The 14863-nt window shown below is 41.4% G+C and overlaps 2 protein-coding genes across 5 annotated transcripts in view; one reads left to right on the forward strand and one right to left on the reverse strand.

Moving 5' to 3' along the window:
* The window catches only part of IFTAP (intraflagellar transport associated protein), a 64609-nt gene extending 59397 nt beyond the window's left edge, over positions 1–5212 (reverse strand). For 2 of the 3 annotated variants that reach the window (XM_004756005.3, XM_004756003.3), the window contains exon 1: positions 5063–5212. The gene's annotated coding sequence lies outside the window, so the exon portion shown is untranslated. Of the gene's footprint in view, positions 1–1350; positions 1428–5062 lie in introns of all 3 variants that reach the window. The other variant, XM_004756004.3, reaches the window with a different exon arrangement.
* RAG2 (recombination activating 2) lies at positions 780–8511 on the forward strand. Of its 2 annotated transcripts, none has more exons than XM_004756007.3 (2): positions 780–975; positions 5502–8511. In XM_004756007.3, the coding sequence occupies exon 2, from the start codon at positions 5530–5532 to the stop codon at positions 7111–7113; it is 1584 nt and encodes a 527-aa protein (XP_004756064.1). In that variant the 5' UTR covers positions 780–975; positions 5502–5529; the 3' UTR covers positions 7114–8511. The 2 variants fall into 2 exon arrangements, with proteins under 2 accessions (XP_004756064.1, XP_004756065.1); XM_004756008.3 differs by lacking the exon at positions 780–975 and adding an exon at positions 4289–4680.
* The last annotated feature ends 6352 nt before the right edge of the window (positions 8512–14863 follow it).

Here is a 14863-nt window from a genome sequence, read left to right on the forward strand (position 1 = left end):
TTTTTCTAACAATCTTTTGAGGTGACTACTTCTATTATCCCCATTTCAGAGACAGAGAAACAGAGGCTTTGAGATTAAGATGACTCCACAGGCAAACGGCAGGCTGGCAAAGAAAACCACATCACTTTGATTCCAAAGCCCATTCTCGTAATCATTCCGCTGTACAATATTATACCGCAGCTCCTGTATAAAATTGTACAAAGGAGGCCTCCAATAATTGGAATGACCTCTGAGCTTTGCATTAAACAAAATGAAACTGGGGCGCCTCAGTGGCTCAGTGGGTTAAAGCCTCTGCTTTGAGCTCGGGTCATGATCCCAGGATCCTGGGATCGAGCCCTGCATAGGGGGCTCTCTGCTCAGCAGGGAGCCTGCTTTCCTTCCTCTCTCTCTGCCTGCCTCTGCCTACTTGTGATCTCTGTCAAATAAATTAAAAAAAATAAAAAATAAAAAAAATGAGACTACTAAAGATCAGTTCAAAATCAAAATGATTGGCATTGGTATTGGTGGCCTCTACTTTAGGAAAAATAATTTACCACTGTATTCCTAATAGTATTAAAGTCACAGCAATTATATTTATTCTTTTCTATATTTTTCTAAAATGTTTTTAATAAAAACATAAATCAGGTTGCAGGCAGGATTTTTTTTTTTTTTTTTTTTGGTCTTTACAAATAATGGATTGTGTTTCTATTGTTGCTCAGTAAGGAAATAGTTAAATCTTGAGCGTATGTATACCCTGGTGGATATCTCCCTCAACCATCTAAAGACAAGAAAAAAAAAGGTCACAGTCAGTTACTCCCGTTAGATCAGTGTTCACTGGAACATCTGTAGGCGCATTTACACACTCTCTTGACTGTGAGCCTCCTGCTCGCCACAGTCAGAGTGGTCAGCCAGTGAATCTTCCCCAAGTGCTGACATTTAATACCTGGTCTAGCGGCAAAGATTCAGAGAGGGGTGAGCAGCCCTTCTGGCCTTCAGGTAGGTCCAAAACCTTCATTTCTACCAAAGCTAAAAGATGGGCACCCACGTTTGTCAACTTTCAGGGAAAGGTGATGCTTCCCTGTACATTCTGTTAGTCACAGATGGACTGGGTGTCCAGACGGGGAGGGGATACTGTAAAATTCGGAACTATGGGGCTTTCTGGTGTCAAGCTACTGCAAGGATTTAATTCCTGTGGCATCAGAGCCCATGTACATAAATGTTTCTCTGGCATAAGTGTCAGAAAAAAGACCTAAACCTGGTTTCAGTGCCAGGAAAAAAAAAACAAATCAAATAATATATGCCTGGAACCTGATTAGCTGTGCAAGATAGTGTTAATTCATGGACGGAATGACTACAGTTACATGAGGTTACCTGCTATTTTGGAGTGATCAGGAAAACATGGGCAACACCGATCAGTAAGATTTAATGCCTCCGAGTACAGTACCTTTCTTTGGAAGGAAAAAAGAGTTAGTTCAGACACAGGAAACTACAAACCCAGACCTCACACCATTAGTTCTCTTTTGATTCTTAACTATGCCCCAGCTTCACAGTGAATAAATGAAAACCTCCCTGCTGAGGAATGTTAGCATGGGGTTGGGAAAATTGTATAAATTTATTGGTCCTCTATTTCTGTCTTTTAAAAAGAATCTTTCATGTGTCAACTTTGAAACTTCCTTCAGTTGAAGAACAGTATCTTCTTTTTCAAAATCTACCTTTTTTATCTAGCCTATTTAAAGAAAGTAGATTATTTTAGCTCTAGTAAAACCTTTCAAAAACTCTTAAAAACCAAGATGTGATTAATATAGTCATATTAAGACCATGGGAAATATACAATAGTCTACTCCAGTGAAAACATATTTAAGTTAATAAAGCAAATTTGAAAAACTAAATAAATATGGCAGAATAATATGAAAACACTTTCAGTGTTTCAATATTCCTGTTTACTCTTTCAATACCTAAGTCATCTGGTCATGGTTTAAAATGGATATTCTAAAAATTAAATGCACAAATACTTAAAGTGTGTCACCAGAGGAAATAATTCATCCTACTAGTAATAAGCCTCACCACTGTTTTTAGGACCCTAAAATCATGAGGTATACCAAGAGCGGGGCATCAAAAGGACAGGTCAGAAATCTTTAGGGACCCAAACTAAGCTACAAAAAATGGGTAGTATTTTTTATGCCTTGCCTAAGAAAATGTGTCTGTTAATCTACAGTAATCATGTTTTCACTTATGAGAAGCCAAATTCCCTATGACAACCTTAAAATGAAGCCAATAGGCCACAATGAACACTTTAAAAAAAAAAAAAAAAAACTCGCTGTTTAAAAGCAAATGCTCTTGGTGTATGTTCATCCCTTGGGATCTAGAATGCATTACCCCTGTATGGCTTGCTCTACATCCCAGTAACAGTCTTCAGAGGTATCTAAGATAAACAGGCTTTGGCTTCAACGCTCACTCCACCAAAAAATAAACAACTCTCTGACAATCATCACATATCATGCTAAGTGTAATCACTTATGGTTTTCATTTACTGAATTGAGGGTTAACAGTATTTCCTTTTAATTCCTATGGAGAGCATTTTCTTAGTTCCCAGAAGTCTTCTCTTATGTATATTTGGATAGGCCCCAAATAAAGAAAACACCCATGTTATTTTGTAAGTAGGCCAAGTTGCTGAACCTATAAACCATCATGGTCTAAAGAGACAGGCTTGCTTTTGCAACTTTAGTAATAATGCTTCTCACTCACCATGTCCTCATTTGGTTTAATAACCCACAAGATGGGGGAAAAAAAAACCCACAAGATGATTATTAAAATATCACATCTTGAGGAATCTCCTAAGTAAACTAAATAGAAGAGAACATTTAGCAATTAATTACATCTGATCTACAGAAGTGCTTCAAGGCAAAAGCACCCCCCTCCAAGATGTCATGAAGACTGACCATAGATTCTAAATGGTCCAAGAAATCTTTGCAGGGAGAATAAAAATACAGTGTCAACTAACATTTATTAAATGCTCATTATATACTGGGCACTGTGCTTTGTGACTTACATGTGTTATCCCGTTTATCCTTCAAAACAATCCAATGAATACGTACTAATACGATTCCCATTTTACAGGAAAGAAAGAACAGAGGAAAAATAACTTGCCCAAGATGGTTACACAGCAACTAAGTTTCAGAGCCCGGATTTGGACTCCGACTTCATAGTCTGCCTATTTAATGAGTGGTTAGAGAAAGGGTAACAGAAAAATAAATGAATTATTTCCTGTTATTTAAATTGAACTCACCACTAGCTGCTCCACTGATATGCTTATCCAATTCTCATTAGTCAAAAAAATTAATCAGTCTAAACCCACGGACCAGATCCCAGATCCTAACTCCCTTCTAAGCATCTCCAACGTTATATCATCTGCCATGACTGCAGGTAATTGTGTACTAACAACCATCCCTTTGGTAAGTTAAAGCATAATTATAAAAACTATCACAGTGTGCAAAGCCCTGTTCTAAGTGCTTTACGTGTATTAATTTACTAACCATAAATAACCCCGGCCAAGGATGTAGTAATTACCTCATGTTACTGATGAAGAAACTGAGATAGTGAGATGTAAAATTACAAGCTCATAGCATTAGTCGTGAGAGACAGGATTTGAATACGGTCCACCAGCTTGCAGAGTCCAGACTCTGAAGTACTGAGAGCCATATTCAGAGACACTCTTTCAAACTGTTTTTGAAGCATATTAACAATTTACTCTTGGGCGCGCCTGGGTGGTTCAGTGGGTTAAGCCGCTGCCTTCGGCTCAGGTCATGACCTCAGAGTCCTGGGATCGAGTCCCGCATCGGGCTCTCTGCTCAGTGGGGAGCCTGCTTCCCTCTCTCTCTCTCTCTCTCTGCCTGCCTCTCCATCTACTTGTGATCTCTCTCTGTCAAATAAATAAATAAAATCTTAAAAAAAAAAAAAAAAAAACAATTTACTCTTAACAGTCAGGAATCTGTACTATTTTGTTTCCTCTAACCTTTGGTGTCTAGGACTTCACTTTTACAACAGGGAGCTTACTTTTAAAGCTCCTGGAATCTCTGAAGGTAAGTAACAGTAATAAAAACTAACTTAATCAGGTTTCCTTCATCTAATAAATACCTTTTTTAAAAAGTACTATAATACTGGGGCACCTGGGTGGCTCAGTGGGTGAATCCTCTGCCTTCAGCTCAGGTCATGATCTCAGGGTCCTGGGATCGAGTCCCGCATCGGGCTCTCTGCTCAGCGGGGAGCCTTCTTCCTCCTCTCTCTCTCTGCCTACTTGTGACCTCTCTGTGTGTCAAATAAATAAAATCTTTTTTAAAAAAGTACTATAATACTAGTATTAATCCTAAATAATTCTGGCACCTCTTTGCTTGGCGCCTGCTTACTACAGAATTACTGAAGAATTATTTCAAACGTCTTGGGCTGAAGAGAGAAATCTGAAATAACAGCCACTATTTATTTTTTTTTCCCAAGAGAGAGAGTGGGAGAAGGAAGAAGAGAAGGATGGAGGAGGGAGGGAGGTGGTTAGGAGTCTTCTCTGCTTCGCTAAAAGAATCCTAAACACCGGAGCAAGAGCGACTGCGGAAAACAAGGAGCCTTAGCAAGGCACGACGCTCGCTAAAATCGAATTCCAGAGTTTCCATTACTGAACCATTATCTGGTCACTTCTACCCTGCACTCCAGGTAAACAGACGCTGGTCCTTGGCCTCCGTAAACTAGTCAAACAGTGGCAACCTTTGTGACCTCCGTGTCCCCCTCGTCCCACGCCCTCCCCCACCCCCCGTCCCAGCAACCTAGGGACCCTCAGAGCTGCAACTGAGTCCAGTCCCCCAAAGCGTCCCGGCGGGAGGAGTCTGCAAAGACGCCTCGGCCGGGCCGTCCCTTCAGGCTGCGGTTTCCAGGCAACCCCACTGGAGCCAGAAGTTGCTGTGCCTCCTACCGGGTCACCCGTTTAAGAGACCCCGGAGAGGAACCAGCAACAGCCGGCGGCGGGCTGCCTGACGCCCCTCCTGGGGTTGCGGCCTTCCGGGAACCCGGATGTTGGGTGTGGGTCGGCCACTCTCACCTCCCATTCCCTAGTTTTCCGCTTTAGCTCCCATCTAGTCACTTCGCACTTTGAGCGTCTTTATTCAGAGAGGCATCCTAGGAGTCTCCTCTCCTGTAGCAACAAAAAACAATCGTAGCGCCGTAGCCCGATGAGAACGGATTCCTGGGAAATGTAGTTCTTTCTGCCAACAAGCGGTGACTCTGTGAGGAAAAAAGGACTACAATTCCCAGAAATCTAAGGGAGACTAGTCCATGTCTAAAACCTGTCCCAGTTGCTTGGATCCTCTTAGGAAGAGAGGTTCTGTGGCTCTGTGCTTCTAGATGCCCGGGTTTTGCTAGTCCCACTACAAGCTTGTTGAAGAATTTTTTTTTTTTTTTAACAAGTTTAACATGTGAGGTGATCCAAACAGTGATTTGTTTGGAGAGATATATGTCATTTTTTTTTTTAATTCTTTCAGATAAAAGATCTCCACAGGATCAGAAAATATGTCACTACAGATGGTAACAGTCAGTAATAACATGGCCTTAATTCAACCAGGCTTCTCACTAATGAATTTTGAGGGGCAAGTTTTCTTCTTTGGCCAAAAAGGCTGGCCAAAGAGGTCCTGCCCCACTGGAGTTTTCCACTTTGATGTAAAGCATAACCATCTCAAACTGAAGCCTGTCGTTTTCTCTAAGGATTCCTGCTACCTTCCTCCTCTTCGTTACCCGGCCACTTGCATATTCAGAAGCGGTGTAGAGTCTGAAAAGCAACAGTACATCATCCATGGAGGGAAAACACCAAACAATGAGCTTTCCGATAAGATTTATGTCATGTCCTTTGTTGGCAAGAACAACAAAAAGGTTACTTTTCGCTGCACAGAGAAAGACTTGGTGGGAGATGTTCCTGAAGCCAGATACGGTCATTCCATCGATGTGGTGTATAGTCGAGGGAAAAGTATGGGTGTTCTCTTTGGAGGACGGTCATACATTCCGTCTGCCCAAAGAACCACAGAAAAATGGAATAGTGTAGCTGACTGTCTGCCCCATGTTTTCTTGGTGGATTTTGAATTTGGGTGCTCTACATCATACCTACTTCCAGAACTTCAGGATGGGCTATCTTTTCATGTTTCCATTGCCAGAAATGATACCATTTATATTTTAGGAGGACATTCACTTGCCAGTAACATCCGCCCTGCCAACCTATACAGAATAAAGGTTGATCTCCCACTGGGTAGCCCAGCTGTGAACTGCACAGTCTTGCCAGGAGGAATCTCTGTCTCCAGTGCGATCCTGACTCAAACAAACAGTGATGAATTTGTTATTGTTGGTGGCTATCAGCTTGAAAATCAAAAGAGAATGGTATGCAACATCGTCTCTTTGGAGGACAATAAGATAGACATTCGCGAGATGGAGACCCCAGATTGGACCCCAGATATTAAGCACAGCAAGATCTGGTTTGGGAGCAATATGGGAAATGGAACTGTATTCCTCGGCATACCAGGAGACAATAAACAGGCTACTTCAGAAGCTTTCTATTTCTATATGTTGAAATGTGCTGAAGGCGATGTGAATGAAGATCAGAAAACACTCACGAATACTCAGACATCAACAGAAGACCCAGGGGACTCCACTCCCTTTGAAGACTCAGAAGAATTTTGTTTCAGTGCAGAAGCATGTAGTTTTGATGGTGACGATGAGTTTGACACCTACAATGAAGATGATGAGGAAGATGAGTCTGAGACAGGCTACTGGATTACATGCTGCCCTACTTGCGATGTGGATATCAACACGTGGGTACCATTTTATTCAACTGAGCTCAACAAACCTGCCATGATCTACTGCTCTCATGGAGATGGGCACTGGGTCCATGCCCAGTGCATGGATCTGGCAGAACGCACGCTCATTCAACTGTCAGAAGGAAGCAACAAATATTACTGCAATGAGCACGTGAAGATAGCAAGAGCACTGCAAACCCCCAAAAGAGTCCTACCCTTAAAAAAGCCTCCACTGAAATCTCTCCACAAAAAAGGTTCTGGGAAAATTATTACTCCTGCCAAGAAATCTTTTCTTAGAAGGCTGTTTGATTAGTTTCACAAAAGCCTTTCAAATTCACATGCATCAAAATTTTAAACCCATTTTAAAGAATCATAACAATGATGAAAATTATATTTCTAATTTTTTAATTGAAAATGTCTGGGTTTTTTTTTTAGTTTTATGAATTAAGTGCCAAGGAAAAGTGCTCATAATACAATGCTAAATACTTGAAAATCATTTACTCAAAGATATCTTAAATGAGAATTTCTAACCTGAATTTTTTCATCCAGGGAATCCTAAATCAGAAGCAGTAATAGTAATCAAGATATACTTATATCCCACACAGGATTTTTGGTTACAAGTAAGCTATAGGGTACTTAAGACGAAGTAAAACTGTTCAAGAAACTAACACCCAAAAAATTAAATAAATTATTTTGCACAATATAACAATTTGGTGGCTGGCCAAAAATTAAAACCAAAATCACTTATATCCCACGCTAGTGCTCTTTGTACACCTCTAACTGTAAACTGGTGTCTTAGTTATGCCTGTGAACAGAAGAAGGTCCCTATAGCTTATGTAAACTATAAGACAGTCTCCATTGACATGAAGGAAGAGAAAGGCATCTACAGCAAGTTTGTTACATTTTATCAAGTTACCTGCATGAACTTTCTTCAGAGGATCCCCCCCACCATCTGGTGCATGGAAGATGAACCAAGGCCAGTCACTTGAACAAATTCTTTTTGAGAGATTTAATGAAAACTGAAGTCCACTGCTACTTAGAATTCTGGGAAAAGAGAATAAAAGTGAGAGCACACTAAGAAAGGACCACTGATTAAATCTCATAAAGAGCAACAGTATTATTTCCCCCAAATAAAAAAAGTTTGAAGGATTTTCTAAAGTTAATAGGTAGACGATTTTAAATGGGGAAAAACAAATTTGTGTGTGTATGCGTCTAGTTGATATGTGGAGTTTGCTGCCAATGAAAATTATAAAATCAATGTGCTTGCAATGGTTCATTTAGATACTGTCTTGAAAGAAAATTAAAAAGACTTCATTTTGAGGGTCCAAGACATCAACTGATAATCAGATGATCTTAAAGAAATGTCATTCCTTTTGGAGTATTTTTCTGGCAGAGCCTCTCACCTTATCCTAAGAGCTGAAGCCGTGGCTTCTTATTCATCAGTCTTCACTGAAAGTCCACAGTGTATGTGTGAATTACTATGGCCAGATTTAGGGGAAACGTGACCATATAGGAGATAAACCCCCGGAACACAAGTTCATCTACACCAGTTCCGTGTGTTAGATACTAAAAGTAATTTGGATAAATTAAATCACGTTCAGTTCATTTTAGTAATGTTGCTTAATGAATATTCCTTTTGAACCATTTATTATACCACTGTTTCATTTTTTGTTGTTTTTGTCACCTATGTAAAACTAATAGAATATTAAAATGTCTTCCATTGGTATTGATTTCCTCCAGTTATTAATTCTCCCAATTAGAGACAAAATTTTACTATTTCATTTTCTCAGGATCACTCTATTTGATTTCTTTTTTCCTGTTAAATGGAAGTGGTAGACGTTAAAACTGAAATAACCTTCATAGAGTTCAAAAGAGCTACTTCCTCAAGAGGTAGATACATTCTATTATCTTGACTTGTCTATAGTGACTAAGCGCCTAAAGAATTATTACCACATTTGTTTTGTAGTCAGTGAGATGAAGATATGATAACCAAGTGATTTAATTCTGAGCCCACTGGGTTCTGTAGTTAAACTCAGACCCCACCAGCATAGCTTCTTCTGTGGGGTGTGTGTGTGTGTGTGTGTGTGTGTGTGTGGTATATGAATGTATGTTACAAAAGCAAGTACTTTGGTTTTGCTTACCATCTATTTGAGTAAAAATAGGTCTAAGTCACCTCACCAGTGAGTCCATCAAATGTGACATTAAAGATAATGAGACTTCTGTTCTAATAATCATATGCAAACATTCAACTGAATCACATTAGAAGAGTACTCACTTCGGTGATGTACTGCTTTTGCTTAAAACGTTTCTCTATTTTTTTGGATTTTATTTATTTCTTTGAGAGAGAGAGCATGTGAGAGTGAGTGGGAGGAGTAGCAGAGGAGAGAGAAAGAATCTGAAGCAGATTCCACACGGAGCTCAGAGCCCAATGTGGGATTCAGTCCCACGACTGCCATGAGATCATGACCTACGCCGAAACCAAGAGTTCAACCAAAGTCAAGCAAGTTGAGCTTAACCAACTAATCCATCCAGGCACCCCATAGTTAAAACATTTCTAGGACTCACATTTTAGTCACCTTCAGGGCTATGGTTTATTTCTCTCTCTCTTTTTTTTTTAAGGTTTTATTTTTTTTATTTGACAGGTAGAGAGAGAGCACAAGTAGGCAGAGCAGCAGTCAGAGGGATACAGAGAAGCAGGCTCTCCACTAAGCAGGGAGCTCAATGTGAAGCTCAATCCCAGGACCCTGGGATCATGACCTGAGCGGAAGACAGACGCTTAGCTGACTGAGCTACCCAGGTGCCCCCTCATGGTTCATTTCTTTGAAGAAATTTAACAACTGCCCCTCTCCCACCATTAGAGATGGAATTGGTTTCTGGAAACAGACAAACATCATCCAAAGCCTAGTAGGGTCTAATGCTCAGTATTATATTACCACTTTAGGTAAAAAAAAGAAATTCTGAGTACAAGCTACTAGATGGGCTTTCTGATAGGGCACATAAATAAGTTCTAAAGATAAGTCTGGAAATGGTTTATGCAGAATAGTATCAATAAATAAGTATAGGGCTTTCCAAGGTGATCATTTTAGTCTACAAGTACAAGTGAATTTAATGTGTCAGGAGGAAGGGAAGTGTAAGGAAAAGAAATAGGCTAATGGCCCTGGGGTGAGGTGAAGGTCATCACCTTTGAGGAACTGAAAGGTCAGTCTGGCTAAAACATAGTAAACAAGGGGAGTATGGAATGTCCTGAGCCTAAAGAGAGAAGCAAGGGCCAGCCCCCTGTGGTTTTCCTTAGTAAAGTCACATACAACTTCATTCACAGTATTTGCCCTGTCCCCTGTACCTCCTGTTTCACTACTTCTTTCACTGCTTTCTTTCTTTTATTGTGCTCAATTTCTAGAAATGCTAAACTGATAACATTTCTAGTGAGAACCCCTAGTTGTCTCCGTACTCAGGGTTTTTGACAAACCCATCCTCTCTACTGGGCATACCTTTCCTCTTGTGCTTTATCACTCCGGCTAATATTTAGTCCAGCTGGCCCATTCCTGCCCACTCCACATCTCAGTTCAGATGCCTGCTCCCCAGGAAGACTGCTCTGAACCCCATCACCTCCTTGAGGGCGCTAGCAAATCTCTGCTTATATACTCAGAAGTACAAGAAACAAAATTGTATTTTTCTGTAACTTATATTGTATTATGCATCTTTTTATTGTGGGTTGGAAATTACATTTTGATAAATTTAGGGTCCTCTCTCTTCACCCAACTTTTTTTCTGAGTTCCAGGGAGAAATATAATGCCTGGTTGCCAGGAGTAGGAGTGATTGGGGGTGAAGCGTCTGATTCTTAAGGTCATCATCCTTCTCACTAGCTTCCACTACAACATCCACGCTCCCACAGGGCCTGAGGATATCAGCTTAATAATGACTCCTGAGTTGTGTATCAGCCTTAACCACAAGAAATCATTAGATCTAGTTCTCTCTTAGCTGTTTTTGGGTCCCTAGTGGGCTCACATAATAAGGAGATCATTCTGCCCCTTCATTTCTAAGCGTGGCCACAGTTGTCTCTGTGAGGCCACCTAGGACTCAGCTGTTTTTGTACCACTCTTGAGCATTTCGTGATAAATTTAGATTGAATAAGCAGCTATTCTAATCTACAGTGACAAGAATTCCACATTATGTATATGCCACCAAATTCCACTCTAGTATAGAATATTGCCTTTTGACTTGGAATGTATCATAAATGATATCACATTTCCCCAAACCTAGTTCTGTCAGGAAACATCTAATAAAGCACATTTATTACTAAGAGAGCTAACAGCTTATTCTGTCTCTAGATATCAACCCAGTAAACGTGTATTGGTTTACATTATAATTTTTAGAATAAAAGGAAAATGCAGGCTCTGTGGATCCCCTGTTTCTTCCAGGATCATGACCTGAGCCCAAGGCAGACGCTTAACCAACTGAGCCACTCAGGTCTCCCTCATCAGCCTTTTAAAAGGGTTATGGGGTCCTCCAGATTTGTAGCTGACTGGCAGAAGTATGGGCAGACTGGGCACCTCATTTATGGCTGGTATCAAAGTGGGGGGCAGTCTTATGGGACTGAGCCGTTCACCTGGGAGTCTAGGCTAACTTTGGATAGTTAATGTCATAATTGAATGGACTTATGGGACATCCAGTAGGTATTAGAGAATTGGAGAATTGATCACTGTGGGTAAAAACATGTCAATGAACTTCTCGAAGACAAAAATGGAAAGATATGTGACAGACCTCAAGGTATTTATTTAGACCTTGATCAGACCTTAGCATAAAAATACACATACTTGGCCTGCAAGTAACTCAGTGTGTATTTTGTAAGGGCAGAGATACATTGTCACTATCAGGAGGGGGCAAAGGATTGTATAGAATCCAAGGAGAAAAGGAACTTCCCACAAAGAAGAAGGAAAACTGTCATGGGAAGAAATGCTAAATTCATGAAAAGATGATGGTACAGCCAAACCTCCCTTCGTGCTGGCCACAGTCATCTGAGGGAGTGAGATATGTGAATTAGCAGGCCTGGTATAATTGACATTAAAAAAAAAAGTTTGAAATTACTACTTTGTCATTTAAATATATATGCATGACCCTTCTCAATCTCGGATAAATCCCCTCACAGTTAGACCTTCCGTAAGCATTTCACTCATGTCCCATCCCTGACTTGGCATGGATGACAACCATTGTCTGCTTAAAACTCTTCAAAGATTTCCATTTGCACTGGGTAGGGTTCAAAGTCTTCTCCCAGCCCACGCATCCTGCATAACGAGGCCTCTGCCTGATTCTCCAGACACGCAACTACTTTCCTGCCTTCACTCCTTCTGCCTCTGCCAGATGGAACTTTCTTCTGTTCCCAGACGCCACTGATTGCTCTTCAGCTCAGAGCCTTCCCACAGGCTAAGTCGGCTCCAGGTCCATCCCTCCTCATCTGCCCCCACCTCACTCCCTCTACCCATCTCTCCTTCAAGGTTCCTTCTTCCTAGACACTTTCTCTGATCTCCCAGTTTAAATTCCATTGTCCTACTGTACTCAGATTGTACTCAGTACTTTTTCTTCCTAACACCTACTAGAGTGTGTTGTGATGCATTTGTTAGGCTTACTGTGGTTTTAATTTCTACTTTCACCTAGTTCTTTGTGAGCAGAAACTGTGTTGTTCACCACTGTATGTCCAGGGCCAAGCACACACTGCCTGGTGCAGAAGACATCCTCCACATATTTCTTTAAAATATGGACTGAGGGGCTCCAGGGTGCCTGGGTGGCTCTGTTGGTTAAGTGTCTGACTCTTGATTTGAGCTTAGATCATGATCTCAGGGTCGTGAGACGGAGCTCCGTGTCAGCTCTGCAGTGGGTGCGGAGCCTGCTTGAGATTCTCTCTCTCCCCCTCTGCCCTACCCCCCACTCATGCACACACACTCTCTCTCTAAAAAAATTAAAATAAAATAAAGGCTGAAGTAGTTAGAAAGGGTACCAGGAACAGTATAGAATTTAGCTGGGCCTTAAAGGGCAAAGAGATGCCTCCTTCTCAAATGCAGTGGTAACATTCAAATACTTAGTGAAAGGACACAAACTTTCAATGATAAGATGAGAAAGTTCTGAGTATCTAAAGAACAGCGTCCTGACTACAGCTGACAATACTGTATTATGCACTTGACATTCAATAGAGTAGATCTTAAACACCCTCCCCACACCCAAATAAAAGGTAATGATGTGAGAGGATGTATCAGTTAGATTATGATAAATATTTTACAAAGCATATCAAATCATTATGTCATACATGCAATATACAATTCTGTTTGTCAATTACGTCTCAATGAAAGTGGAAAAAATAAAATAAAACCAGGCAAGGATAACAGGTAAAAAAGAAACCAAGTAACCGAGCCAAGAAAACAGTACGGGAGCAGTCCTGAAGGCTCCCTGAGGTGCTAGGATTAACCTGTTACTTGCTGGATCTTGAGTTCCTAGAGGATGGGGCAGGCTGCCAGAATGGGAAGGGTCCTGGGGGCTTTGGGACACAAGCTATTTGCCTACAAGTACAAACATATTTCTGTATTTTAAAAACTGGCACGGGCACCTGGGTGGCTCAGTGGGTTAAGCCGCTGCCTTCAGCTCAGGTCATGATCTCAGAGTCCTGGGATCGAGTCCTGCATGGGGCTCTCTGCTCAGCAGGGAGCCTGCTTCCTCCTCTCTCTCTCTCTGGCTGCCTCTCCAACTACTTGTGATTTCTCTCTGTCAAATAAATAAATAAAATCTTTAAAAATAAAAACTGGCACGGTGACACAGAAGCACCAGGTTGAATCGTTGTTCTGAGCAGGAGAGAGCTCAGAGCTCTCCAGCAAAGGTGGTGCTGAGATGCTTGAAAACTCATGGTTGACAAGGAGACCACCCAGTCATGGGACGGTAAGACAGGCAGGACTGGATGGGGAAACCGGAGCAGTGGCTCTGCCTCCACGCAGGCTGAGCGGAGCTTCAGTGACCACGCACATGACAGGGAAGATCTGTGAGAAAACCAATGGCAATTCCTTTGACCCTGTTTGCGAAGGGGCAGATGTTGTTTTAGTAGTAGTAGTATCACCGGCATCATTGCCATCAGGAACACCACTGGACAAAAGAACCTGGGATCCAGCTCTGTACTGCCACTCTCTCTGTGACCATGGACAAGTCAGCCACTCTGATCAAAGTTTTGAGTATATGAAAAATGTGAATTTTCTGGGGAACAGGCCCATATTTTTATCAGATTCTCAAAAAGAGTCAGAAACTATTGATTTTCAGAGTGTCTGGATGGCTCGTTAGGTTAAGCGTCTGTCTTCGGTCATAATCCTAGGATGTTATTTTTCTTTTTTTAAAGATTTTATTTATTTATTTGTCAGAGAGAGAGAGAGAGAGAGCACAAGCAGGAGCAGGCAGAGAGAGATGTAGGCTCCCTGCTGAGTAAGGAGCCCCATGTGGGTCTAAGCCAAAGGCAGACACTTAACCATCTGAGCCACCCAGGTGCCTCAATAAATAAAATCTTAAAAACAAAACAAAACAAAACAAAAACTATTGGGAAGCCTGAGTGGCTCAGTTGGTTAAACGGCTGCCTTCGGCTCAGGTCATGATCCCAGGGTCCTGGGATCAAGTCCCACATCGGGTTCCTTGCTCGGCGTGGAGCCTGCTTCTCCCTCTGCTTCTGCCTGCTTCTCTGCCTGCCTCTCTGCCTGTGCTCACTCGCTCTCTCTCCTTCTGTCTCTGACAAATAAATAAATAAAATTTTTTTTTAAAAAAGCTATTGATTTTCAAATTCTACATTTTCTTTTCTTTTCTTTTTCTTTTTTAAGATTTTATTTATTTGACAGAGAGAGACACAGTGAGAGAGGGAACACAAACAGTGGAAGTGGAGAGGGAGAAGCAGGTTTCCTTGCAAGCAGGGAGCCGAATGTGGGGCTCGATCCCAGGACCCTGGGATCATGACCTGAGCCAAAAGCAGATGCTTAACGACTGAGCCACTCAGGAGCCCCTAAATTCTAAATTTTCGAAAAGCTTACTATTCACTTCAAATATCC

The sequence above is a fragment of the Mustela putorius genome, unplaced genomic scaffold, assembly GCF_011764305.1.
Source record: "Mustela putorius furo isolate JIRA1106 unplaced genomic scaffold, ASM1176430v1.1 tig00003859_pilon_pilon_pilon, whole genome shotgun sequence".
Lineage (NCBI taxonomy): Eukaryota > Metazoa > Chordata > Mammalia > Carnivora > Mustelidae > Mustela > Mustela putorius.